The 24,781-nt window shown below is 61.3% G+C and overlaps 9 protein-coding genes across 9 annotated transcripts; 5 read left to right on the top strand and 4 right to left on the bottom strand.

Annotated features, from left to right (window-relative positions):
- Positions 1-897: 897 nt before the first annotated feature.
- GGTG_01046 (hypothetical protein) lies at positions 898-3,024 on the top strand. Its single transcript, XM_009218803.1, has one exon. It carries the CDS (start codon positions 1,764-1,766, stop codon positions 2,601-2,603), a length of 840 nt encoding a protein of 279 aa, XP_009217067.1. The 5' UTR covers positions 898-1,763; the 3' UTR covers positions 2,604-3,024.
- GGTG_01045 (hypothetical protein) lies at positions 1,398-4,588 on the bottom strand. The gene is made up of 2 exons (XM_009218802.1): positions 4,028-4,588; positions 1,398-3,929 (listed from the first exon to the last, which is right to left on the bottom strand). Exons 1-2 carry the CDS (start codon positions 4,214-4,216, stop codon positions 3,156-3,158), a joined length of 963 nt encoding a protein of 320 aa, XP_009217066.1. The 5' UTR covers positions 4,217-4,588; the 3' UTR covers positions 1,398-3,155.
- A 1,101-nt stretch (positions 4,589-5,689) lies between these two features.
- Positions 5,690-9,562, top strand: GGTG_01044 (hypothetical protein). The gene is made up of 3 exons (XM_009218801.1): positions 5,690-6,284; positions 6,380-6,638; positions 6,723-9,562. The coding sequence occupies exons 1-3, from the start codon at positions 6,135-6,137 to the stop codon at positions 8,705-8,707; spliced, it is 2,394 nt and encodes a 797-aa protein (XP_009217065.1). The 5' UTR covers positions 5,690-6,134; the 3' UTR covers positions 8,708-9,562.
- Positions 9,563-9,834: 272 nt separating this feature from the next.
- On the top strand, positions 9,835-12,203 carry GGTG_01043 (increased rDNA silencing protein 4; the record flags this gene model as incomplete). Its single annotated transcript, XM_009218800.1, has 2 exons — positions 9,835-10,071; positions 10,125-12,203. The coding sequence occupies 2 exons, from the start codon at positions 9,835-9,837 to the stop codon at positions 12,201-12,203; spliced, it is 2,316 nt and encodes a 771-aa protein (XP_009217064.1).
- A 259-nt stretch (positions 12,204-12,462) lies between these two features.
- On the top strand, positions 12,463-14,294 carry GGTG_01042 (COP9 signalosome complex subunit 5). Its single transcript, XM_009218799.1, has 2 exons — positions 12,463-12,800; positions 12,877-14,294. Exons 1-2 carry the CDS (start codon positions 12,776-12,778, stop codon positions 13,941-13,943), a joined length of 1,092 nt encoding a protein of 363 aa, XP_009217063.1. The 5' UTR covers positions 12,463-12,775; the 3' UTR covers positions 13,944-14,294.
- Positions 14,091-16,709, bottom strand: GGTG_01041 (glutamyl-tRNA synthetase). Its single transcript, XM_009218798.1, has 5 exons — positions 16,282-16,709; positions 16,136-16,208; positions 16,031-16,068; positions 15,271-15,915; positions 14,091-15,163 (listed from the first exon to the last, which is right to left on the bottom strand). Exons 1-5 carry the CDS (start codon positions 16,567-16,569, stop codon positions 14,339-14,341), a joined length of 1,869 nt encoding a protein of 622 aa, XP_009217062.1. The 5' UTR covers positions 16,570-16,709; the 3' UTR covers positions 14,091-14,338.
- Positions 16,710-16,782: 73 nt separating this feature from the next.
- On the top strand, positions 16,783-19,216 carry GGTG_01040 (chaperone dnaJ 3). The gene is made up of 4 exons (XM_009218797.1): positions 16,783-17,374; positions 17,446-17,504; positions 17,647-18,750; positions 18,839-19,216. Exons 1-4 carry the CDS (start codon positions 17,314-17,316, stop codon positions 18,926-18,928), a joined length of 1,314 nt encoding a protein of 437 aa, XP_009217061.1. The 5' UTR covers positions 16,783-17,313; the 3' UTR covers positions 18,929-19,216.
- On the bottom strand, positions 18,895-20,370 carry GGTG_01039 (60S ribosomal protein L32). Its single transcript, XM_009218796.1, has 3 exons — positions 20,228-20,370; positions 19,902-20,026; positions 18,895-19,691 (listed from the first exon to the last, which is right to left on the bottom strand). Exons 1-3 carry the CDS (start codon positions 20,265-20,267, stop codon positions 19,461-19,463), a joined length of 396 nt encoding a protein of 131 aa, XP_009217060.1. The 5' UTR covers positions 20,268-20,370; the 3' UTR covers positions 18,895-19,460.
- Positions 20,371-20,746: 376 nt separating this feature from the next.
- Positions 20,747-24,420, bottom strand: GGTG_01038 (alpha-L-rhamnosidase A). Its single transcript, XM_009218795.1, has 5 exons — positions 24,236-24,420; positions 22,964-24,110; positions 22,859-22,888; positions 22,206-22,732; positions 20,747-22,128 (listed from the first exon to the last, which is right to left on the bottom strand). The coding sequence occupies exons 2-5, from the start codon at positions 23,399-23,401 to the stop codon at positions 20,925-20,927; spliced, it is 2,199 nt and encodes a 732-aa protein (XP_009217059.1). The 5' UTR covers positions 23,402-24,110; positions 24,236-24,420; the 3' UTR covers positions 20,747-20,924.
- Positions 24,421-24,781: the final 361 nt, after the last annotated feature.

The raw sequence follows: 24,781 nt of genomic DNA, 5'->3' as shown, positions 1-24,781 counted from the left end.
TTTCCCTCCATGACACGCACGCTGGCTGGCGTGCTGGCCTCCTGGCCTCCCACTCCTCCACAGAGAATGAGTGCCCAGTTCGTGGCAATCTGCAGCCCCCCCCCCCCCCCCTGCGCCTGAAACAGGACGCTATGTTTCATTCCCAAGCAGCCGCAGTGGGGATCACAGGCCCGCTGTCGATCGGCTGGACGGGAGCCACCCGTTTTGGAACCTAAACCCTTCCCGGCCTCGTGCGCGCGCGCGCACGCAGCACCGTCGCACTCGATGGGGGAAAACGGGCTGGCAGTCCAGCGCGTCGATCGGCAACCTTATTAGGGACCTGCTTGGCGACGTGGTGGCCCGGGCAGGCAAGTAGGTAGGCGGGCAAAGTAGGCAAGCGACCACGAACCGCCACTCACAACACACTACCTACTCTTGAAACATCCATGCAGGATTGTCTGGCAAATCCGCCGTCCACAATGTCGGGAACCCGATGCCGATGGGGGGGCTCCATCCAAGAAGAACCATTGTCTTGTTTCTTGGGCTGCTGCTGATAGGGTGGCAAGCAGCGCGGCTTGTTTCTTCTTCCTTGTTTCTTGCTCCCCCTCCAACCGTCCCCTTGGCCCGAGAGGGGGTTTACCTATTGGCCCGTGTCTGATCGCCAAAAACGTGGGAATTGAAATGCCTGAGCTGTCTGTCAAAGCGTGGCAGGCCAAGGCATGTATGTTTGACGGGCTGGAGTTGAGGCAGTTGTAGTAGGTAGCAAGCAGGCAGGTACCTCTACGCAGTACAACCACCTCAAGAGCTGTATCCATGATGGGCACCCGAACTGATGGCCCGATTGGACATGCTCTGCGCGGGCTGTAGTCGGGGCTACTGTGTAATGATTCGGCTCTGGATTTTCGCTGCCCACTCCGTCTCTCATCCCAATCACCCCACCATCTTCTTATCTTCGCCCACGCGACTGGTCCGACTGCTCTCTTTTTGATTGCCGCCGAGCTCGGGAGGGCCGCCATCCAGCAGCCACACAGACCTTTCACCCAAAGCTCTGACACAACTCGCGTTTTGGTCCACCCCTGTCCGCACCAGGGCCCTGGGCCGACGCTCCCGCCAGCCGTCCAGGGGGTCCAGCCGATGGGCCAGCACATCCAACTCGAACATGTCAGGCACGGTAGGACCCGCCCTTTCCGACGATCGGCTAGGGGGCATCCCATCAGTCAGGCTCCTGCCAACCCTGCCTTCCGTGCGCGGCCATGGCGAGCCTCACGGGCTGCTTCCCCCTGCGACAGGGCCTGCCCTGCCGGGCGAGTCTGACGTCTGGTTGCTCTTCCTTAGCTTATATCTCGCCGTTCCTCGTATGGAGGCCGGGCTGTGCCACCCCCAGATATCGATCGTACTAATGAATCCTGGATTTTCTTCTTTGATCATCACCACGCCCGATCCCAAGGTCTAGGCTCCCAACGACCCCACACGAACTGATCAAAGCCGCTTTTTGGAATTATCAACATTGCCACAGAGAAACGAAAAAGAAAGTACATTCTACACCATCTGTCGACCCGCGAGCTAGCAAGGGACCACGGAGAACGAACGAGGGAGTCGAGGAAAAAAGCAAGTGACAGATCGACATACAACCACGACGAGCAAGGACAAACAACGAAAAGCACTAGGGCTAGGAGGAGGAGACGGACGATAGCCGTTGAGGAGACGTGGGCGGACCACGCAGCTGTTCCCCGCTGTCGGCCACTATTGCGAGCTACGCACGCTACCAAAAAAAAAAAGAAAAAATGGTGCCAAAAAGCACTTGCTCAATCAGGCCGTCGACCCTGCTCGCCCAAGCCGTCCTCCTCATGGCCTCGTCGGTCTCGGCCCTGACGCTCTCCGACTTCCAGTCCATTGCGTCCACCAACGTGCCGCTGGGTTGCATCATGGCCTACAACAGGAGCCCCCTCGCGGGGTGCTCGCAGTCCGACTTCACGGCCGGGAGCGGGTGCGGCTCGAGGTGCGTGCGCTCGCTGGGTCTGATGCAGACGACGCTCCAGATCGTGTGCGACGGCGCGTCGGTGCCCGCCGGATCGGTCCTGCGCGCCGCCCTGCAGGGCTCGCTCGTCGACACGCTGTGCGGCCGGGGCCTGCAGCCGCCGCAGACGACCAGCATCACGACGAGGTTGGTGCTGCCGCCGTCGACGTCGATATTACCACCACCTCCTGCCACCACATCAACGCGCAGGATACCGCCACCATCACAACCACCACTGTCGTCCACTTTTATAACGACTTCTGTGGCGACGTCTGTAACGACGTCGAGAGGTTCACCGAGTCTCACACCGATACCGGTGACGCCAGTCATACCGCCGCCGCTATCGTCAAGCGGGTCTTCAGAGAACGGGACCCCCGTGACGCCTCTACCGACAGGGACTCCCGCAACAACCAGCACACGGAGGCCACAGGAGACGGCGACAGCTCTTCCACAGACGCCAGGCCAGGGTGGCCAAAGAGGTGGCGGAAGCCCATTCGATCCCGTCGTGGTGGCCGGGGCGCAACACGCGCTACTCATCAACCCGATGGCGGTCCTTGCATGGGCGTCTGCCGTCGGCCTGCTCGTCATAGAGGGGGTCGTGCCCTGAGAAGGGCGGATTGTGAGGTTCCCCAGATGGGGGACCAGGGAAACCCTATTAGGCACCAAGAGCGCGATCCGCACGGAACCAAATCGGTTCCGGCGCCTGCGCCACCAATAATGGGGGCCAGGAGATAACACGGCTTTCCTGCAGCCTGCCTTGGAGCGGTTGCAGATGTGCCTGGAGACAGCCTCCATTCTGTTTAATGTATTTCTGAGACTCAAATGTCGCGCACAGTGCCAACAAAAAGAACGGGCCAAAAATCAAGCGGTTCCCCAGAGACACGACGACGAAAGGGATCAGCGAAGAAAAGTCGGGATGGCAGGAAATGAGCTGAACAAGAAACTTCCCGCCCGAGGAAGAAATGGGGTAATAGATTCGTAAAGTTAGTTTAAAGAAGCTGAAGAATCATATGTGGGATTTGCTGCCGCCCCTTCTCTATGAGTTGCGAAATCAAACTGTTCTGGGTGGATGACGAGGCTCCGTGCGGCAGAAAACCTAGTCAAGTGGGGACGAAGAAAAAAGAAACAAGGCTAGTAGACAAGCAACGGATGGCGCCAACTATGCAGTCGCTGCCGTGGATTTCCAAAGGTCGTTCATCTGGATGATGCTGGGCACGCAGGCTAGCAGGCCGACGCCCATCTCGCCGATGAAACCCTTCTCGGAGCCCCAGTGGGCGATGAGCGGGGACCAGGCCAGGTAGCGGGCCACGTTTTTCCTCCAGTCCGGAGCGCGGGCGCGGGCGCCGTCCCGGGTGGCCTCGGCGGCGAGCTTGCCGAGCTCGATGCCGACAAAAAGGCCCCAGAAGCGCGAGCTCCAGCGCATGGCGCTGCCCTGCCTGGCCGGCTCCCACGACATGACGCCCTTGGACGACAGGTAGGCGCCGTTCTCGAGCGCCTGGAATATGATGCACGACGCCAGCTGGACCCAGCCCAGCGCGGCGACGGCGGCCGAGGGTGCAGGCGGGGCGTCGGCGGCAGCGTCCTTGTCGGCCTCGGAGGTCTTGGGGCGGCGGCGGGCGCTGATGAGGCCGACGATCAGGCGGCGGGCCCAGAAGTACATGCCGAGCAGGCCCCAGAGGCGGCTTATGACGCGGGCCTCGCTCAGGAGGCCCGAGAGCGCCTTGAGGCGCTGGGCGACGAGCAGCGCCCGGGCCGAGGCAGCCGTCGCCGGGACGGTCGGGCCGGCCGATGCGAAGAGGACGGCAGTGCGGGGAGGGAGGGCGAAGGCGAGGGCGACGAGCTCACGGGAAGAGCGGCGGAGCGCGTTTTGGGACAGCGCAGTCAGGATAGCGGCCGAGAGGCGCGAGCCGTAGCAGACGAACTGGAGGACGCACTAAAGGGTCGGACAAGTCCACGAGGTCAGCAAAGCCGTGCGGCGTCGACGTCGGGGCGGCGCGCGGTGCGTGCGAAGGAAGCGGCGTGACTACTCACGTCTACGCCCGAGGGCGTCTGCAGGCACCTGTGGAGGTGGGCGAGGAAGGCGTCCAGATCGGCGGGCGCGGCGGCCAGGAGGGCGGTGATGGGGACGGGCGAGCCCTTGGGCGCGGGCACCGGCGGCGTCGAAGACGGGACCGGCTGGCCCGTGGGCAGCGACGATATTTCGGGCTTGGAGGTAGTCATGACTGGCTGCTGTCGTTTATTTGCAAAGAAGGTTGTTTGTTGGCGCTCCTGTGAATGTGTGGGCTTGTCGATATCCCCAGATTCTCGCACAACTATCCTGTCGGGTGGGTGCGTGCGCGTGGGAATGGCGGGCCGAGGCTCGGCTGGGGCGAGACGCGTGCGCCGAGAAAGGGGCTGCTACAGGGGTCCAGTTGGAGCTTCAGTGGCAGCGGTGCGGCGACGATGAGACTGGCCCCGGTGGCGAGGGGAACATTAGGGCAGTGAGAAAAAAAAAAGACAAGATGAGAGTGAGTGTTGGGAATTGATATCCCCAACCGGCGCCCGTGTCAAGCTCTCATACGCATCCATTACGACGACGTGCATGACAAAGGCAGTCGGTCCTGTCAGGTCGCAACGGCAGAAGCTGCCCGTCTTCTCATCGGCTGTGAGCCGGCCGAGGCTCCACACCCTCCAAACCTCATCGTCGGCATCAAATCACGCAAACAGAAAGGGATTTTTCAGCGGGGTCCGGCCGGGCCGTCTCCACACTGTCAAAATCGAAGAGCCGTTTTGCAGACCCGACGCACACGCCCAGCCTCGGCAGAAGATAGCAGCCTGAGGCACACACACACATCAAGCCCGGGCAATCAGCCGGTGGGCCTGGCAGCATGGAGCCGACCCAGCTGTGCTGCCCGGGCTGCAGCTCCAACCCAGCTGGACCCATCCCTTGCGGACCGCACATCGCATCGGCCTTTGCCTGCCACCGCCCAAGCAAATCGAGTCCGCCGCTGCGACATACGTGCAGACATGCACGTAATGTGGGCGCTTTGGTTTAGGGCTGGGTGGGCCTGATCTCATCCAGGGCCTTCTCTGGTCTGTTCTGGTCTCGCCTGGCTTGCCTGGCTTTGAAGGGAGGGAGTGGCTTTCGTTTTCTATGGGCGTCCTCCCCTGCATATAGGTACCCTAACTTTGAAGGTAGATAGATAGGCAGGCAAGGAGGCAGGCTAGTCTAGCAGGCAATGGTCTCGGCGGGTGACTGGCTCACCTCGATGGTTGGTGGGTTGTGTAGTCAATCTTTCTCGAGGAGGCCTCATGCCTGTCACTGGGATGCTGTGTTGCTGCCGCCTCTGTTAGGGGAGGAACTTGGCGGACATGCGGGGGGTGCAACACGACGCAATCGAACTGCCAGACCTTGTTGTTGTCCTCGAGAGGCCCACTTGGGCAAGGTGAGGGCGGCTAGGTTCATGCACGACGATGTAAAATACAGGATCCATTAGCCTCGTCGTGCAATGAGAAGCTCGCGCAAGCTTGATGGCAGGCAGCGTCGGGTGGGGCCAGTCATGTTCTTGCGCCGTGTTTCACGTTAAAATCATAAAAGCAGCCTAGTGGCGGAGCCGGCCGGCCGCGTTGCTGCGGAAACCATCTGGCGCGGGAAAAGAAAACAGGCCCCGTCATGCAGCCCTCGTGCTTCGCGGGCCTCGACAAATGGCAACCCAGATTTGCAGGCGAGACACACCTGCATGCATTCCTTTTGAACCAGGCGTCGCCGCACACCACCGCATCCCACCAGAGCGTCTGCTTCCTCACAAGCGCATCTCCCTCGTACATGAGATGCAACAGCTCTCTCGGCCTCGCTCGTCCGTCCTCCTGGCGTTGCCGGCGTGCTGGTTGTAACGAACTCTCACCCGTCCACGATCCTGTCTCGCCGAGACACATCACATCAACAGCTACCCACCTTGCGCATCTATTGAACCTCAGCTCGAGGTACCCACTACTCGATCAGCCATCTACCTAGCCCTCGCATCAGGGACCGACCCAGATTGCATTGCGCTGTCTGCCTGCTTCTCCCTTCACATCACTCTCACACGTTCACTCGCGCTCTCTACTCGTTCACCCGCATCAGACCCGCACCTGCCGACACGCGGGGCTATACGCAGCAATGGAGGACGACACCAGCTCGAGGAGAAGAGGGGGAAACATGGACGCCAGCTACCTCTCGCAACAGGTGAACACCATCATCGGGGATCTTCACGAGCTGTTCGACCACATTGGTGTCCCCAGCCATGAGCGCAAAGACAGAGAGACCGAGGTAGGCTTCGCAACGCTCTCGACCGACATCACCTCTCGTTGGTGTATGCCGTTGCGTGTCTCTCCCGCATGCTAACCAGTTCCCCTTGGTCACAGCTATTCGCGGCACTATCAGAAACATTGCAAAAGCAGGTGCATTCCGTGTCAGCCGAGAAGGAGGCCATGATAGAGGAGGCGGAGAATATCATATCCGCCATCCGCAAGATGGAAGGCTCTCTCGACGATGCCAAGCCACGTGGAGATGAAGATGACGGCCTGAAAATCACCTACCCGCTCACGCGCTGTCTGCAGGTTCTTAAGGAGAAGCACCAACACGTTAGCAAGCTGCACAGAGACCGATTCGAACAAGTCAAGAGTGAGTTTGGTCCCAAGCCCTCCAGCGCTGGTGGAGATGCAATGACTGGCGCGAACATGACACTAACATGCCTTATAAACACAGAGCTTGTCCAGGCCCTCGAATCATACTCGCTGCACCTGGAGCCCAGCTTTGTTAAGCTCTCACTGCCACCCACGGGGCCGAACCAGTCGCTGCCCCTCGATTTCAGTCTGTCTCCGTCGTACGTGAACAAGCTCGACGATGAGTTTACCCGCGTTTACGAGGAGTACACCCGCCGTGTAGCCGCCGTCAAGGCCACGTGCGAAAACATCATCCAGCTGTGGGCCGAGCTGGGTACACCGCAGGCGCAGACGGACGGAGCCATCGTCAAGTACTACCGCGACGCCCCCGAGCAGCTGGGACTTCACGAAGAGGATATTGCCCAGCTGCGTGCGAAACTTGACCGCCTGACGGACGAGAAGAAGAACCGCGAGAAGCGCCTGAGGGACCTCAAGGCAGCCGTCGAGGCACTGTGGGAGAAGCTTGGGATCGAGGAGCACGAGCGTAAGAAGTTCCTCAACGCCAACCGTGGCTGCGGCGTCCGACAGATCAACGAGTTCGAGGATGAGCTGGGCCGCTTGTCAGAGCTCAAGCGCCAGAACCTGCACCTGTTTGTCGAGGATGCCCGGTTCAAGCTGCAGGAGCTCTGGGACGCCCTCTTCCTGTCAGAAGACGAGATGCTCGAGTTCACCCCTGCCTTCTCCGACGTCTATAGTGACGCCCTACTTGAGGCCCACGAGCGCGAGATTTCGAGGCTGGAGGTCCTACACGAACAGCGCGCCCCGGTCCTAGCCATGGTCGACCGCCACCGCACCCTGGTCACCGAGCGTGACGATCTGGCCGCGTCCAGTCAGGACGCTTCGCGCCTCATGATGAGGGGTCAGAAGGGGGAGAAGCGAGACCCGGGCAAGCTGCTGCGCGAGGAGAAGATGCGCAAACGCATTGCCAAAGAGCTCCCCAAGGTCACGGCCGACCTCTGCAAGGCGCTGGAAAGTTGGGAGGACGAGTGGGGGCGCGACTTCCTCGTCCACGGCGAGAGGTACCTGGACGTTATCGACGCCTCAGAGCCACGGGCCGCTGGTGCCGCCGCCCCAGCGCCGCGATCAAAGACGCCAGGAGCCCTAGCCCCTGCCGCGGCGCTGACAGCCCGCCCCACGACTGCGGCCGGCCGGGCTGCCCCTCCCGCCAGAGCACACAGCAGTGCAACCAAATCCACAACCGTGCCAGTACAGGCACCAGCAAGGTCTCACTCGGCCGCTGCAAAGACTCCGACCGGCACATTACGCCGTGCCCCGCCCCAGCTACAGCAGATGCAAGCGCCATCAACAACGACAACGACGGCGTCGGGAGGCTCTCTCAGGGGCAGCCCGTCCCGTATCCCTGCCCGGGTGCCTCTGTCGAACCTCAAGCACGGCAACAACTCTCCCGAGCGGCCGCGACCAGAGTCCAGGGGCGATGGCGATGCCTTCCGCAACCCGCCTCCTCTGATGCGTGCTCCGCCGCCAAAAATGCGCGATCTCGTAGCGGTGCCCGAGGCAGGCCTGGAGCCCCCGGCCGAGATTCGCGGTCGCGACAACCAGCTGCAGGCCAGTGTGATCCTGAGGCCGGTCGACCCGGACGACGTGTACGACGACGGCAGGCAGCCAGCGATGCACATGTACGAAAACCCGTACGCCCGTCCAGGCTCGCGCCAGGAGATGATGCATGCCTCGCGCAACGTCAACCAGTACGCGCAGTCGGGCTACGCGAGGCACATCTCCAACACGTCGACGGCCGTCTCGGGCTCGGAGAACTGGGAGACGTACGACGACAACTCGGAGCCCGAGGTGGACGAGTCGGACGCCTACTGCTCCAGGCTCCGGGCGGCCAGGAGCAAGCAGCACACGACGCCAGAGGCCGGCAGCTATCACCGCTCGCAGGCGAGCCAGTCCAAGCGGCCTCGCGGCGTGCCCCCGACGGCCGTTACCCACACGGGGCTGGCCATGATCGACGCCAACGGCAACCGCATCGTGTCCGGGAGCGACTGGACCGACGAGGATGCTTTTTAAAGTTTTACGACCGAAAAAAAAATCATGTCTGCACGTGTGTCACGCCCCCGCTTGCGCTGTCCGCTCAGGAACTTGTAGGAACAAAAGAAACAACCACAATACTCGGCATTCTCACGCCATCTACATTTTCCTGTTACGTTTTTTTTTCTGTCACTTTCTTTCTAATTGGACCCCTTTATACACCTTTCTACTAGCGCCAATCTCTGCCCTGGCTGCTATTGGTGTTGACAAGTACTCTACTGTATCACTTCTTTGGTATGGTGGCTACATTTGTTCGCTTCTTGTCTGTATTTAATCACTCAGCCTTGGTGTCCTGGTCTGTTGGGGACTCTTCCCCTCTCCTTCCTTTTTCTTTGTTTTTTTCTTGGGGAGGATATCTTCCCCATTCCCTCATCATCAACACTCGAGCTTCAACAAAACGACTAGTAGAGGATGACATGCCCTGATGAACAGTCACCGTTTGTCTCGTCTCTTTTCCTCGGGCCTTGCCAACGTCTCTTTTGCTGTCTTGCCTTCGCATTCTCGTTGCCACAGCCTCACTCTTTTTTCTTTTCGTCCCGTCTTCTCGTCTTCTCGTCTTCTTATTCCTTTCTTTCCTTTACGGGTCTTTGGAAACTCTGGGACACATCTCTGCGCAAATACCGCTGTAGGAGTGCACGGAATGGATATGGGAGGGGTGCCATGCACATTCATCGGCGTCTCGGTTGCCAATTAAAGGAGGGTTCGGTTTACTCTCGCTTTTATCTTTTTCCTGTTGTTCGCGCTCCGTTGCGAAGGTATATTTCCGGCTGTCTCTCGGTGGTAATTAGATGTCAAGTAATCCAAACGCAATAAGGACTGGTAAATTAAATCTGATCATGATGCTGTCCCGGTGAGTAGGTTTTGTGTGACTTCACTGCACTTTGACTCTCCGGCCGCAGCCCGTGAGTCTCCAGGGGCTTACCTCCCTGTCTAGCCCCCACTTTGCAGGCTGCACGAAGCAGCCGCACGACCCAGGGGATGACCTGCCCATTCGACAGCAAACCCCAGTCACCCAACCAGCCTGTCAGCCGGGCAGTCAACGCCAAAGCTGGCCAGTCGGCTCCCAGCCGTGCCTTATCCCAGCTATAAGTTCTCGCCCAGCATGCATGTCTGGGCAGCATCATACTCTGACAGGCGCCTGCGGTAGGACTCATATCATCACCAACGTCAATTGCCCTGCCAGCGAGTCATGTCGCCTCCCACGTCCCGCGACTGTTTGCGCCACCGACGTCGAGAACCTGCACCGTTTCGCACGCACCGCCGACGCCTTCGAGACGCGGGCTCAGCACGAGCACACGCGACCGCCAGCCAGCCAGCCCCTCCCTCCTCCCCCGAGCGCTCAGGTGGGTTGTAGGCGGGCGCCCAGCCAGGCCGGCCGGCCCAAATGACGTCCCAGGCCCCACGGTCGGCCCAAGTCCCGTCTTCGTCGACGCCGGCCGCCGGCGCCCAGAGCGCCGCCCTCAGGGGCGCCTCGCTCGCCTTCCAGAGCCGCGCCGCGAGGCCTGCGCCGCCGCAGCAGCCGCTCTCGGCCGCCGCCAACGGCGCCCTGGTGGCCGCCACCTCGGCCGCCTCGGCCTCGACCCCGCAGAGCGGTCTCAGCAGGCACGCTACCGGCGGCAGCGCCGCGTCCGACCGCTCCGCCTTCGGCTCCGAGCACCACCAAGCCCTCTCGCACCAGCTCTCGCAGCTGCAGCCGAGCTCCCAGCCGGGCTCCCACCTCCGCCCGTCCGACGCGAGACCCGGCGGCCCCGACACGCGCTCCGCCTCTTTCATCGCCGCCACGCTCGCCGCCAGTCGCTCCGCTAGTCCCAGTCCGAACAGGCAGCGGGCCGGCAGGGGCGCGGCGACGCCGCAAGGACATCGGGGCGGCACGCCCGGTGCTGCGTCCCCTCCGCCCAGCCTCCGGCTCTACCCCGACCGGGACAGGACCTACACCTCCAACGCCGACGGGGACCGCCCCGTCAGAGATATCACTTCGCCGCAAGAACCCCAGTTTCCTGCCCCAGACCGTGCGTGGCGTGGACGAGAAGATACAGACCCTGTCAAGAGCCCGCCTCCTGAAAGTGCGAAACTCCGGACACGCCCTGAAGATGGGCGACGGCGCGATGCCTCGGATGAGAGACAGACACAGGACACTCCGACGAAACGGCCTCCAAAGCCCAAACCCGGACCAAAGCCGAGACCTGATAACATTAGAACGAAAGTCTTGGCTGATTCGGGCCCAGATTCAACTACCGCTGCTACAAGTCATGACCGTGACGATGCTGGTGGTGGCCGGGTCATTGTTCGCGAAAAGATACCGACCCCGGCGCCTCGCGCTGCCACTGCCGTTGATAGTCGACCGGACTCCCGCCCAACCAAAGTAACTGATGAGCGAGCGCCAGCGACAGGTCCGACGCCACCGCCTCCCCGCCGACGACCGGCCTCGGTATCTCAACCAACAGCGCGCGGGTCCTCTGCTACAGACAGGGCTTCGGCGCGCCGCGGGGCCCCACCCAACCAACACGAACGGACTGGATCTCTCGGTCGAGATGTTGATGGACCAGGAACTGTCAGAACCGTGGCGCGAGCTAGGGCCGGTTCGGAATCGTCCGACGACACCTTCTTTACGACTTCATCTGGCCGCAGCGGTCCTGCCCCATCCTCTCCGGCCCAGGACCGCGCAGAACCGGGGGTGGTAGGCCGTTTGCGACCAAAAACACCACCACCTCCACAATCCTCAACCCCCGGACAACGACAGGTAGCGGCGGCCGCGACGCATACTCGCGTCGGGAATCATCATGGGCCAGGCTTGGCCCTCGACTCTCTCACCAACGCCATTGTCGCCAGTAATCTCGCCTCGGCACGCCGCCAGCAAGCTTCTGAGGAGAGCCGGGCCCCACCTCCGATACCAGTGCCCCGGCGAAAGCAACGCAATGATCTGCAGCCGCCGGACCTTTCACGCAGCTATAGCAAGTCGCCGCCCAAGCGCTCGGGCATGCTGCAGACTCTACGATCGCCACCTTCGAAATCCGACGACGAGGAGTCCCGGCGGAACCACGAGCGCTACCGCAAGCGAAGCTCCTTAGGAAAGAAGCACATGCACCACGAGGGCTCGCGCCGACGGTGGCGGGATCAGCTCACGGCAGCAGAGCGCCGGAGATACGCGGCGCTCTGGGCCAGCAACCGCGGGCTGCTGCTCGCGGCGCCGCAGCAGGGCAGCAGCGACGGCAGTGGCCCTGGCCAGGACTCGGTGACCAACGTGGTGGTGCGAGACCTCTGGGGCCGCAGCCGCCTCCCGTTTGACGAGCTCGCCGAGGTGTGGGATCTTGTCGACCTCGGGCGGCGCGGCATGCTATCCAAGGAGGAGTTCGTCGTCGGCACGTGGCTCGTCGACCAGCGGCTGCGCGGGCGCAAGATCCCGACCCGCGTGAGCCAGAGCGTCTGGGACAGCGTCAAGGGCTTGAAGGTGCCGGCTCCCGGATCGTCGGGGTAGAAGTGTATATCTGTAGACACTTGCGGGCTTCTAATAAGTACATATTTAGCTGATGATGGATTGCGAGTGGCCTAGGAGGGTGTAGATATGCCTTGATAGAAGTCTTGATAGAATCAATGCACAAATAGCGTCGAACCTGCCTAATTAGAGGTGGCCCGTTGAGACCCACAGCAGCGCGAGGCCCACCAGACGGCTGTCGACTTCCCTGCTGTCTGTGACCCACTCTGCCCCACCTCCGCGCCCTTGCATGCAAGCTCCAGCGGAACTACCAGGAGGAGCTTCGGCCGTGTCCGTCCATCATCCCGGAACCGCCGACCAACAACCGGCAACAAACGAAAGGCGGACGTCACTCGCAATCCCGCCATCTCCGACTCGGCCTGGACGAAACATCACCGACTGAACGGTAGACACGCTTGACGACGAAGCGCCGACCCGATATCCTGGTAGCGGCCAGAGAGATAGATCAGCCCAGCCCTCGGGCTGTCTGCCTCTCCCGACCCTCCACCAGAGGCAGCCTTGCCCGGCTCGACAACCTTTCTCCTGCCCAGAGCATAGTCTCCCCAACAGTCAAGATGGATGTTGCTATGAAATCATGGGGTTCGTCACACTCTCCTCCCCCGCCCCCGCCCCCGCCCTCGACCTGGCAGCAGTGTCCCGCTAACACCGTTCCCAGAGCTCGACAATAACGTCAAGCTAGTCGACCCCGCGCGCGATGCCCTCTACAACTACGACGCCGACGCCCACAAGGAGCTCGCGGCCAGGAAGCCTTGGAACAAAGACCCCAACTACTTCAAGACGGTGCGCATCAGCGCCGTGGCGCTGATAAAGATGGTGATGCACGCGCGCTCGGGCGGCTCGCTCGAGGTCATGGGCGTGATGCAGGGCTACGTCGACGGCACGACCTTTGTCATCACTGACGCCTTCCGGCTCCCCGTCGAAGGGACCGAGACGCGCGTAAACGCGCAGGAGGAGGCCAACGAGTACCTGATCGAGTACCTGCGCCTGTCGCGCGACCAAGGGCGCATGGAGAACGTGGTGGGCTGGTACCACAGCCACCCGGGCTACGGCTGCTGGCTGTCGGGCATCGACGTGGGCACCCAGCACATGCAGCAGCAGTTCAACGAGCCCTTCGTCGCCGTCGTCATCGACCCGGACCGCACCATCAGCGCCGGCAAGGTCGAGATCGGCGCCTTCCGCACCTACCCAGACGGCTACAAGGCCGCCCCCGAGGATGTCGCCGCCGCCGACGGCTACCAGACGGTGCCCCTGGCCAAGGCCGAGGACTTTGGCGCCCACGCGAGCCGCTACTACTCGCTCGGCACCGAGCACTTCAAGAGCACGCTCGACGCGCACCTGCTGGAGCTGCTGTGGAACAAGTACTGGGTCCAGACCTTGTCCCAGAGCCCGCTGCTCACGAACCGCGACTACGGGAACAAGCAGATGCTGGACCTGGGCAGCAAGATCAAGGAGGCTGTCGGCCTGATGCAGCGCGCCGGCGGCGGCGGTGGTGGTGGTGGCGGCGGTGGTGGTGGTGGCGGCGGCGGCGGCGGACGCGCCGGGCCCTCCTCCCTCACCTACCCGGCCTTGTCGGGCCCGGGCCGGGCGCTCGAGCAGACGGTGGAGAAGCTGGCGCAGGACAGCAAGCAGGTCTCGGCCAGGGAGAAGTCGGCCCTCATGGCGGGCGAGATCAAGGCCATGGTCTTTAACCCGCGCGCGGACCCGCCCCCTGCTGCGGCATGAGGATTAGATGCTGCTGCTGCTGCAGTTGCGTGGGCTTTTGATTGCTCGTAATTGCGAGTTGGGATCGTCGCATCGACGGCGTCGAGAGCACTTTCTCTTCTCGTTCGACCCAAGACACACACATCTACGCACCGCTAAGGGGACAAGAGGAACCGCGTGTTCTCGCCCCGTCGGTCTGAATGAGGTTACGCAGGGCTGAGCAAGCCGAGATGGGGGGACTGAATCCTATCGGGAGCGGCCCAATGAGAGGCTGTATCCGCCGGGCGGCAGTAGAGTAATGATACAATATTACAAACATAGAATAAAAAACCGTCAGGGAGAAAATACCACCCAGAAAGATCCAGACCAGGCACAGATATAGAGCCCAACTACGTGCTTCCAAGTAAAACTATGGACTAGCCCCAGCCGGCCTCCGCGGCGAGCTCGATGGCCTGGTCCAATCGCGCGAGCGCCTCCTCGCGGCCCAGCAACTCAAGGAGGGCATGGATGGGCGGCCCCGGGTCCAGCCCCGCCATCGCCCACCTCCACAGCTTGAAAGTGGCGTGTGCGATAGGCAGCCCCGTCCCCGGCTCATGGCATACGACGGAGTCGTTGACGAACTCGATGACTTCGCCGAGGCGGTCGGCCGTCCAGGACATCTCGTGGTCCAGGGGCTCTAGGGCCCGCCGCGCCGAGGCGAGGGCCACGCGAACTCCATCCGCGGAGCCGTCGGCCACAACCTCAACCTCCCCCAGGGCCTCCCGTAGCTGGCCCAGCGTCTCGAGCAGGTGGGCGCGGCTCGGGCGCCAAAAGATGTACCTGTTGGCCGCGACCAGGCCCTCGAGCGGCCAGGCCTTGTGCGCCAGGAGCCGCAGGGCCGCCAGCACGTACTCTTGCCGGCCCCCGGCGGCCTCGAGATCATCCTCCACGGCGGGGTGCAGGCTGCCGAGGGGTGCCGTGTCGATGGGCGCTGGCGAATTTGGAGGCTCGGGGAATTCCGAAGAGTTGCCGCCGGTCCGGCTGGCCTCGAGGGCCCGGATCTCGTCTGCCACCGCACGCAGAACCGGTTCCAACCTCGGATCAAGTAACTTCGGATCAGGTAACCTCGGATCAGGTAACCTCGGATCAGGTTGGTGGTCGGCCGGGGGTTCGGTTAGCAGCCGTTCAAGATGCTTACGCTGGTAGAACTCGAGCTTTTCCAGCTCCGTGACGATGTCGCCCTTTGTGAATTTCAGATTAAACTAGGTCGGCGTTGTCCCCCTTTTGTCAGCAGCAACTCCTCTCCGCTCCCTTGGGAGATAAAGGAGTAATCTATCCTGAATCCCCGCGGTGACCACAAAATACATACGCATTCGACTAGCTGCTGCAGGGTCATGATGCCTTTGCGGGAAGGGGCGCGCCAGCCGAGCGTCACGAGAAAGTTCAGCAGAGCCTCTGGGAGTATGTGCTTCTCCTGGTAGGACGAGATCTGGATGTCCGAGTTGCGCTTGCTTAGCTTCTGGCGCTCCGCGTTGACGAGCAAGCCGACGTGCGCAAAGACGGGCTCCTTCCAGCCGAGGGCCGCGTAGAGGTCGCAGTGCATCGGTGTCGACACGAGCCACTCGGCGCCGCGTACCACGTGGGTGACTTCCATGAGGTAGTCGTCCACGACATTGGCGAAGTGGTAGGTCGGGAACCCGTCGCTCTTCATGATGATGAAGTCGTCCTCGGCCCCCCGCTTTTTGAAGCGGCGGTACACAACATCTTGGACCAGGACCGGCTTTTTGGAGCTCTTGAACCGGATCACATGTGGCTCGCCCCGCGCTGCGCGTTCCTCGGACTCGTCGGCCGTGACGGCGAGGCAGGTGCCGGGGTACCGCCCGGTGTGCCCGCTCTCGGCCTGGGAGTCTAGCTGCGAGGCTTCGAGCTCCTCCTTGGTGCAGAAGCAGCGGTAGGCTCTGTCCTTGTCGAGCAACTCCTGCGCGTATTTCCGGTAGTGATGTAGACGCTCAGACTGCGGGCGCCGTGGGGGAATCGTCAGCAGTGCCGCCGGGAGCCACCGGCTGTTCCGCCGATCACATACATGACCTCGCTTGAGTTTTCTGAAGCATGGAATCCGGTGCGCATACCTGCCTGTACGGGCCCTTGGGTCCTCCGATATCCGGGCCTTTAAAGCAGGCGACCGGAGCGTTAGTAGTTTCAGCCACCAGTTGGAGTAAGGGGAGGAAGCCTGCCTTCATCCCAGCTCAGCCCGGCCCAACGCAAGTCCTCGTATAGCCGCTTTTCGGCGTCAGGTACGATCCTCGTCTGCGTGAATAAAAAGAACCAACTGTCAGCGAGAGCCTGCTAGGGCCAAGTGACTATCGCTGGGGGCGGTTACACGGTCTGTGTCCTCCAATCGCAACAAGAACTGGCCGCCTGTGGACCTGGCCAGGAGATAGTTGAACAGCGCCGTGCGCAGAGATCCCATGTGGAGGAATCCTGTTGGAGACGGAGCAAACCGGGTCCTGGCTGGGCGACTCTCATCGTCGCTCTTTGCCCCGTTCGTGCTCGATGTTAAGGCTGATGCTGCCTTCGAGGTACGGTAGCCCCGAGAGGCCAGCAGATGGCCGATCCAGACACTGCGGCCGAGAAACAGCGGCCTTCGCGGGCCCTGTCTAAAAAGCATTGTGATTTTCAATTTGTTCGTCGTGATCCCATCCTCACATCCCACGGCTGTGGCTTTTTATATGGCAGTGGAGCAAGGGTGCCTTCCTTGCTGGTTAGCCGTTGTGGCGCGCTGGCCAGCACCGCCACAGTCAGGGTCCGGGCCAGCAAAGGCCCGCGGATTTTAGCGTCAATGCCTGCAGACGCGGCACCAGCTTCCCCCACGTAGGGCCGACGGCAGCCTTGGTGCAGGGATCTCACCAAAAGCAAGCCGTGTAGCCAGCCAACCCCTCCCCGACTGGTCCGATCTGCGGTCGCTTTTGTTGGTTTTTTTTTCTTCCCTTCCCTTGTGCAATGATCAAGCAGAAAAAAAATTGCTGAGATGGGGCTTTTTTGATCTCCACCTGGATACCACCTGAACCAACCTTGGAAGAGCTCCTCCTCTTACTGGCACCGGCCTGGGCTCCGTTCTGAGCTCAAAGTGTTCGAGGCAGAAAAGAAAGAACCTTCATACTGTCAGCCTATCCACCCACTTTGTTTAGTTTGGAACGCTGCTTGTAACGGGAGCCGTCTCAACCTTCCTAGTATCCGTTCACTCGGAACATTCCGCTCGATACGCAAACGGAAAGACGGAAATAGCCCCAAGACGAACGACGTGCCCAGGCGGATATTCCATCGAATCGGGCCCCCACGGCTTAGGAGCTGCAGCAGCTAGGCCCCGAGCTATCCAGCGCTTCGGGTCGGTTGTCAACGGCAGCAGTCAGTCATGGACAGCGGAGGGCCAAGCAGCGGCGCAACGCCCATCGACGAGGACGCGGACCTCTACGGTTCGTGGCTCGCACATCCCGCTCCGCCCCTCGCTCCGCGTGACATCACCTCCTAACCCCATCCCCGGTAGAGCTCCTGGGCGTCGACAAGTCGGCGAGCCAAGATGCCATCAAGAAGGCATACCGCAAGGTGGGTTCCCTGTTCCACCACCGCTACCTACCTACCTACCTACCTACCTACCTACCCCTCCTGGGCCCTGTCCCCGCCGTGCTCCGAGCCGCAGCCTCCTAACCGTGGAAGAGAGCCCGTCGTGTAATTCCCCCGTGCCCAGGCCGCACTGCAACACCATCCAGACAAGGTCCCCGAGGAGCGGAGGGCCGAGTCCGAGGTGAAGTTCAAGGCGGTGACGCAAGCCTACGAGATCCTGCGCGATGAGCAGAAGCGCGAGCTGTACGACGCCCACGGCATGGCCGCCTTCGACCCGTCGCGCGGCCCCGGCGGCATGGGCAGCGGCGAGGGCGTCGACATCAACGACATCCTGGCGCAAATGTTCGGCATGGGCATGGGAGGCCCCGGCGGCCCCGGCGGCCCCGGCGGCGGCATGCCCAGGCGGCCCCGCCGCGGCGCCGACCAGGAGATGCCGTACGACGTCTCCCTCGAGGAGCTGTACAAGGGCAAGACGGTCAAGTTCTCGTCCAACAAGCGCGTCCTCTGCAGCGTCTGCAAGGGCACCGGCGCCAAGGACAAGGTCAAGCCCCAGGAGTGCGACCGCTGCGCCGGCGGCGGCCGCCAGGAGCGGCTCCGCCAGGTCGGGCCCGGCATGATGCGCAGCGAGCTCGTGGCGTGCGACCACTGCCAGGGCAGCGGCACCTACGTTAAGGAGAAGGACCGGTGCAAGAAGTGCAAGGGCAAGTGCACCGTCGCCACCACAAAGGCCCTCGAGGTCTACATCCCGCGCGGCTCCATGCACGGCGAGCGCATCGTGCTCGAGGGCGAGGGCGACCAGCTCCCCGAGCAGACCCCCGGCGACATCATACTGGTGCTACAGGAGAAGCCGAACGACACCTTCACGCGCATCGGCACCGACCTGTCGGCCGACCTGATCGTGACCGTGGCCGAGGCCCTCTGCGGCTTCAGCCGCGTCGTGCTCAAGCACCTGGACGGCAGGGGGATTCACATCGACCACCCGCGCGGCAAGATCCTGCGCCCGTCCGAGGTCATCAAGGTCCCGGGAGAGGGCATGCCGCCCAAGCGGGGCGAGACCAAGGGCGACCTGTACCTGATCGTTAAGATCGAGTTCCCCGCCGACGGCTGGCTGGACGGCGACGATAAGTCATATGACGCCCTCAAGGCGCTGCTGCCTCCCCCGGCCGAGCCCATCGCGGCTGAGGAGACCGATGAGGTCGAGTACGAGAAGGATGCCGATATTGAAGAGGTAAGATTCCCTGTTCTTTCCCGTTTTATACCTCCTTGACAGGGTGACGACAGTTGACTGACATGACGCCGTTCTAATCAACCACCAGATGGGTGCGAGCTCGGGCGACCCGCGTTACGGTCAAGAGTGGGAGGACGTCGACGAGGACGAGGGAGCCCCTCAGTGTGCCCAGCAGTAAAATCGTGACAGGAGTTTCTGGCGGACAGTCCGGGGCAGCTTCCTTTGTTCTAGGTTCCCAGCTTTCTAGAATAGACTTGGCTCGACGGGGCGGGACAGGCTGTTGATTTTGGGGTCTTGTAGTATCACACATCAAGGCGCCGTTCTTCCTTCGAATTGGCCGCCAGTGGCAGACGGCAGATAGCCGCAAGATGTAGAACAAGACGTGGGTTCGTGCGAGAGCGTGTTCATTTCTCCGCTTCTTCCTCCCTGGCTCCTCCCTCGGTGCCAATAGAACGTGACCGCACCAGGTATAATCCTGCAGTACTTGCGCCCCTTCCCCTGGCCGCCGGTCACGCCTCACGCACGGAACCGAGAATGTGACCAGAAAGTTGCAATTCATGATGGCCAGACGGCCCCCGAAACTCTTATGCGGTAATGCCAGTAATCTTTGTACTCCCTTTCCCCGCAGACCAAGAGCAAATGGAAAAAAAGAGAAGTCCGTGTCGCAACCATAACAAAGCCGAATACCCAGAGATGACCCTTTTTTCCCTTTATACCTCGGTCGTGACCTTCGCCTTGGGGTTCGTGACCTTGACGCCGAGTTGCTTCGCCCTGGCGATGATGTCGATGCGCTTTCTCGACGAAACGTTGTGGGCGATCTCTGCCGCGAAGGTCTGGTTGTGCATGAGGAGGAGCTCGACGTCGTTGGTGTTCTGGACGAGGAAGGCCTTGTGACCCGAGGGCATCATGTGGCGGGTCTTCTTGTTTGAGCCGTAGCCGATCTGTAGGCGGTGGGAGAAGCATCCCGCCCGTTAGCCGGTGGTCCAATTGGGGGAGAATTATGTCTGTGAGTCACTGCTGCCTCATTCCTCGGTTCGGCATTCGAGAAGCTCGAGACCGCGAGAGAGGGGAATTTCCCGACACAGAGGAAGGGGAGCCTTGTAGCAAAACCATGTGAAAGAAAGAGTGATATGGGTGCATTCGCAGCGTACCGAGGGCATAGCCAGGTTGCTCTTGAATCGACGGCGGACACGGTTGTCAATACCCTTGGGCTTCCTCCAGCTGGGGTCGACGCGCTTGAACCTGTCGCTCTGGTGGCGCATGAAGCCCTTCGTGCCTGCAGCGGGTGAGGTCCCTCAAATGTCAACATTCCCGATTCTCTTTGTCCTGCTGATTTCCCCCGTGGAAGCGCGAGGGGAGGGGGTGAGGGAAGGCTTCGGGCTCAATCCCAGCACCACCACCCGCCACCACCATCCGTCCGCGGTTGGCTCGCCGGGGGAGAATCAGGGCCGCGGTTTCGAGGGGAGCTTCGACATACGCTTCTTCACGATCGGGACGTGCTTCTTTGCGGCAACCATTTTGGCGGTGTTGTTTGGGGGCGTTGATATGTCGTCGGCGACAAACTCTTGCTTCTCCAGAAAGGTCGTTTCCAAAAACTGGAAGGGGGGTGCGGGCCAAATTTTTGAATTCAATGAGTGGGTTGTGTGCGCTGGAGTCGGGCACGTGACGTCCTAATTGCTTGCTCCCTCGCTCGCCTCTGTTGGGCCCACCCAAGGAAGGGCCCGCTTCATGAGGTTCCTTCCTCTCTCGTGCTGGGGTCTGAGGGCAGACAGAACGGACTCTTCGCAACCCGACTACTGCCATGACACCGACTGTAATCGCTTGTCTTTTCCTTGACTCCTCCCTCAGCAATCTTTCCATCCCCATCGAACCCGGTCTTTTTTTCTCATACTTGAATGCAACGCGGTGTTTTCTTTCTGGCGAATCACGACAAAGGTTCGACTGCGCCAGTCGGATAATGGCGAATTGCAACCAGCACCAGCCACCGCTCAGTTTGCTGAGGCTAGTTTGGTCGTCCTTTTGACAAGAAAATAAGGCGACGTTTCCGAAAAAAAAAATTGGGAAAGTATGTATTGACTGGTACGCCGTATCATATCCAAGCCCCCACCCTCTACATACGGCCCTTCGATACGAGTGGCGAAGTATGAAGCCACATCGATTCCCCCTTGTCCCTTTCAGACCTTGCGGAAGACGACAACGTCATGCTTGCCACCGTCAACGGCGAACGACACACGACCGTCCTTATAAATGGCGCCTTCCCGTGTCCCATCAGCCCCTACGTTGTAGATGTCCCGCCCGTTAAGCTTGACCGTCACCCCAGCGCCAGATACAGGCACCGAGATGGTGCCCTTGCTGCCCCTCGGGGACGAGATCTGGATGCGGAACTCGGCGTCGGCACCACCCTCAACGGTCGTGGTCCAAGAGACAGCGAACTCGCCGTTGGGCGTGGGCGCTACGCCTCGGGCCCATGTCAGCCCCCCACCCATGACGGGCTTGACCTCCCACTCGGCAAAGCCCGGCTTTGTCGGCATGATCCCCAGGACATGATTGATGGTCGAGGGCACAATTCCAGTCGACCAGCCGTGGGACATGGAGGTGAAACCGTCCTGGTACGGTGATGCGCCGGGTCCGATTCCCTCCCAGAAGGTGACGCCCGGGTCGCCTGATGCCATGGCGCTATACAGTCGGCGAATCTCGTCATAGGCCGAGTCCGCAGCCGACGGCACCTTGAACCGCGCCTCGATCTCGAAGTAGGATATAAAGGCGTAGACGCGCTGCGAGTATCCGCCACCATAATCATCCGTGTCGAAAAAGGCGTTGCCGTAGGGCCGACGGAGGGCACGGTCCAAATAACTGAGGATCGACTCGGCAACGCTGCCGTTGCCACCCACGGCGGGGGTGGTCGTATTGGCGATGCCTGTCATGATCGCCAGGCTGTTTCCATCCTGGCCGTGCGTGGGGCAGAGCTGTTGGTTGCCGCAGCGGCCGCCATCGTAAAAGGCGCCTACACTGCGGTCCCAGTTGCGCTTGAGAAGCGCATCGCCCACCTGTGTGGCCCGGCTGCGCCAGCGAGGCGCATCACTGCTGTGACCCAGCTGCTCGGCCATGTCGGCAGCATAGTTGAGAGCGCGGACGTAGAGAGCGTTGTAGTACGTCACAGCCCCCTCGCGCGGGATGAAGGCAAAGTCACCATAGCCCTTGCGCTCGATGAGCCCAGTCGCTGCGTTGGTGACCCCCGGGTAGAAGCCATCAAGAACCTTGACCAGGTTGGGCCAGAGGTTCTGCAGAAACGTGCCGTTCCCAGTGTATAGCACATAATCGCAGCTGCACACAACCCACCAGAGCGGGTAGTCGAACAGCTGCAGGCCGTAGTTCCCACTAGTCGGCGTTGAACAGTCAGCAGGGTTCACAAGATTACACACATTGATCGTCGGTGGAACAGTAGGGTTTCTTACATGCTCGCTGGCGGGATCCAGCCGTCGCTCCGCTGGTGCAAAGCGAGGTCCTCAAGTACGTTACTGGCCGATTCCGCCACGTCGTGCGAGAGGTAGGCGGTAAGGGCCGAGACTGCCAAGTCCCCCACGTAGGGGTCGCGATCGCGCTTGGGCCCGTCGTGAAGAACCAGCTTCCCCGCAAGGGTAGGGCTGCCTCCGTCTCGCGGCTCCGTATCGTTGAGACGGAAAGTGTCGATGCAGAGGTCGTTGGTGTAAACGGCGTCGTACCACCACTGGGTGATGGCAGAGTCGGAACACTCAAAGTTTCCGCGGAACGTGTCCGGCGTGCCATGGAAAGCAGACAGCTCCAGCTTCATAGACACGATGGATACGGTGCCGAACGAGGTGGTGTACGGCGCGTCCGAGTCTAGGGCGTCGAGCCAAATTCTGACATAGCGGAATCCGTGGAGGCCGTCGGAACACACCTTCCTGTCGTGCTGGCAGCCAATATTATTGACGTATTCGTAGGGCTCCTGCCGCACCGAAATCTGCGGAAGGCAGGGAGATCCCAGTCAGCGGGAGGTCAAACCAGCCATCGCCCGTCACTTATATCAACACCGAAGTAACGTATCCCGGCAAACCTAGGGACTCAACATAGCAATGGCTGGCCTTACCTGGTCGGTTCCCTGGGTGAACTTCTGGTCCTAGTAAGGCGGGTGTGTTAGCCCATTGTTACTGTGGTCCGCGCAACATGAAATCGGGGTGAGATGTGGACATACCCCCGATGCGTGATCGGAACGAGTGAAGTCGCTCCTGTCGGTCAGGAACTGCAAAGTCTCGGAGAATGCGAGCTTCAGACCCGGGCGAGCGCTGCTGCTACCGTTGACGGTCGAGGATCCCCCGAATTGGATAGACAAGATTCCCACTGTGTTCTGGCCGAAATCGACCACAATGGACGGCTTCTCCTCAGCGGGGCCAAGGCGCGAGAGCACGGTTGGGGTCTTGCCCGTGATGAGGCCATCCGGGCTTGACACGTTGCCGGCATTGCGACTTGCCACGATTGCCCGGGGACGTATGGTGCGCGAATCCGACGCCCTGACATGTTGGTGCCAGCTAGGGGTGTCGGCCCTGGCGCCCAGTTCAGGATTCCGGACCGGGGTCGCCATCGCTAGGCATGTCGGGACAGCCACAGCCGCCAGCAGGAGCTGGGGAAGCATACCGGTGGTTGGTTGGAGGACGCGTCAGAGGTGCTCTCCTTGCGCTGAGGCTTTTTGCTGAGACTGGGCTATGGACGAGGATTACACAAGAGCAGACAGGAGTGGAAAAAAATCAGTCCCGCGTACCTGCTTCCAGACGCTGTGCTCTCGAAATGCAATCGAGCGAGGAGTCGAGTAGGGAGGCGGATCGGTAGATATACGTTCAAGGAACCCCCTATCCGCGTACAACTGTTGCCGGAAGGCAAGCGCGTGTGATGCGAACTGGACGTCACGGTTGACAAGAAAGCCCACCCCGGCGCGGAGGGGTATGTAGCAGCAACAGTAGCAGCGATAGAGTGAGGCCGGCCCGCAACAGAACAGCCAGGGAGCCAGGGTTGGAACAAGCGTCCCCGTGTCGGCGCACAGACGTGTCAAAAGTTTGCCGTTGTTGTTTTCCAGCAAGTCACCACGACGAGGCCGCGCTGCCCACGAGGCGCACGACAGGTGATCCGAACTCTGGTCCAGCACGGGCACGTTCGACGACCAGCCGGGGCGTGGAACTGGCGAGCGGAAGGCAGCAGACCTCGCGTTAGACGGCCGGGATGGAGCCGGCACTTCCTGCAGCGTTTGGCCGGCGATGGAGCCTCACAAGTCACGGCGGCGGATGCAGGCTGGGGGCGTGACGTCGTGCGCATTGGCGAGGTGCCTGGGAGCCTGGGAGCCTGGGAGCCTGGGAGCACCGCGGCGGGTCAGCAAACAGCCATGGCCAAGGCGCTTCCGGGCGCTAAGAAGCGGGGGAAAGGCGGAGGCAAGGGGGGTTGTGAGACGACTAGGGGGAGGAGCGCAACCGCTCACCCGCTCATCAAGGGCCAGATATGGGCCACTCCAGAGTCATTTTCCAAGGCGGCAATAGCGCACCCAAACATAGGCGGGTGGAGATGCAGGTGGGGTGCGGTTGGATTGGATGGTCTGCTGGGCTGGTCGGACGGCCTTCGGAAGGAGGGACAAAAGCGGTGTTGGCAGACGAAGAAAGAAGGTCGGATATATCAACCACATAAATAGAGGCACGCATCCGAGCACATGTGAGTCTATTGGCGCGGGTGATGCCGGGGCGTGGCCTGTATCCCATGGTGTTCTGGTTGCATTTTGCTGCACCCCGTTTAGGCAGATGTTGAGGTACCTAGCAGTTTGGGTAGCACTCTGGCCCGTGTGCCCCGTGGCCCGCACTCTTGTTCCAATTGAATTCACGTTCCTCGCGCCCATGGATGAGAGGGCATGCCGCTTTATTCACGTGCCTCTCCGCAGAGCAAATCCATTCCGCGACAGAAACTACCAGATCCATTTGCCCACCTCCAGCCTGCAAGCAACACGAACCGTTATAAGTATGTCGATGGTTAGTCC

The sequence above is a fragment of the Gaeumannomyces tritici genome (assembly GCF_000145635.1).
Source record: "Gaeumannomyces tritici R3-111a-1 unplaced genomic scaffold supercont2.1, whole genome shotgun sequence".
NCBI classification, from domain to species: domain Eukaryota; kingdom Fungi; phylum Ascomycota; class Sordariomycetes; order Magnaporthales; family Magnaporthaceae; genus Gaeumannomyces; species Gaeumannomyces tritici.
This window is presented reverse-complemented; position numbering and strand designations above follow the sequence as displayed.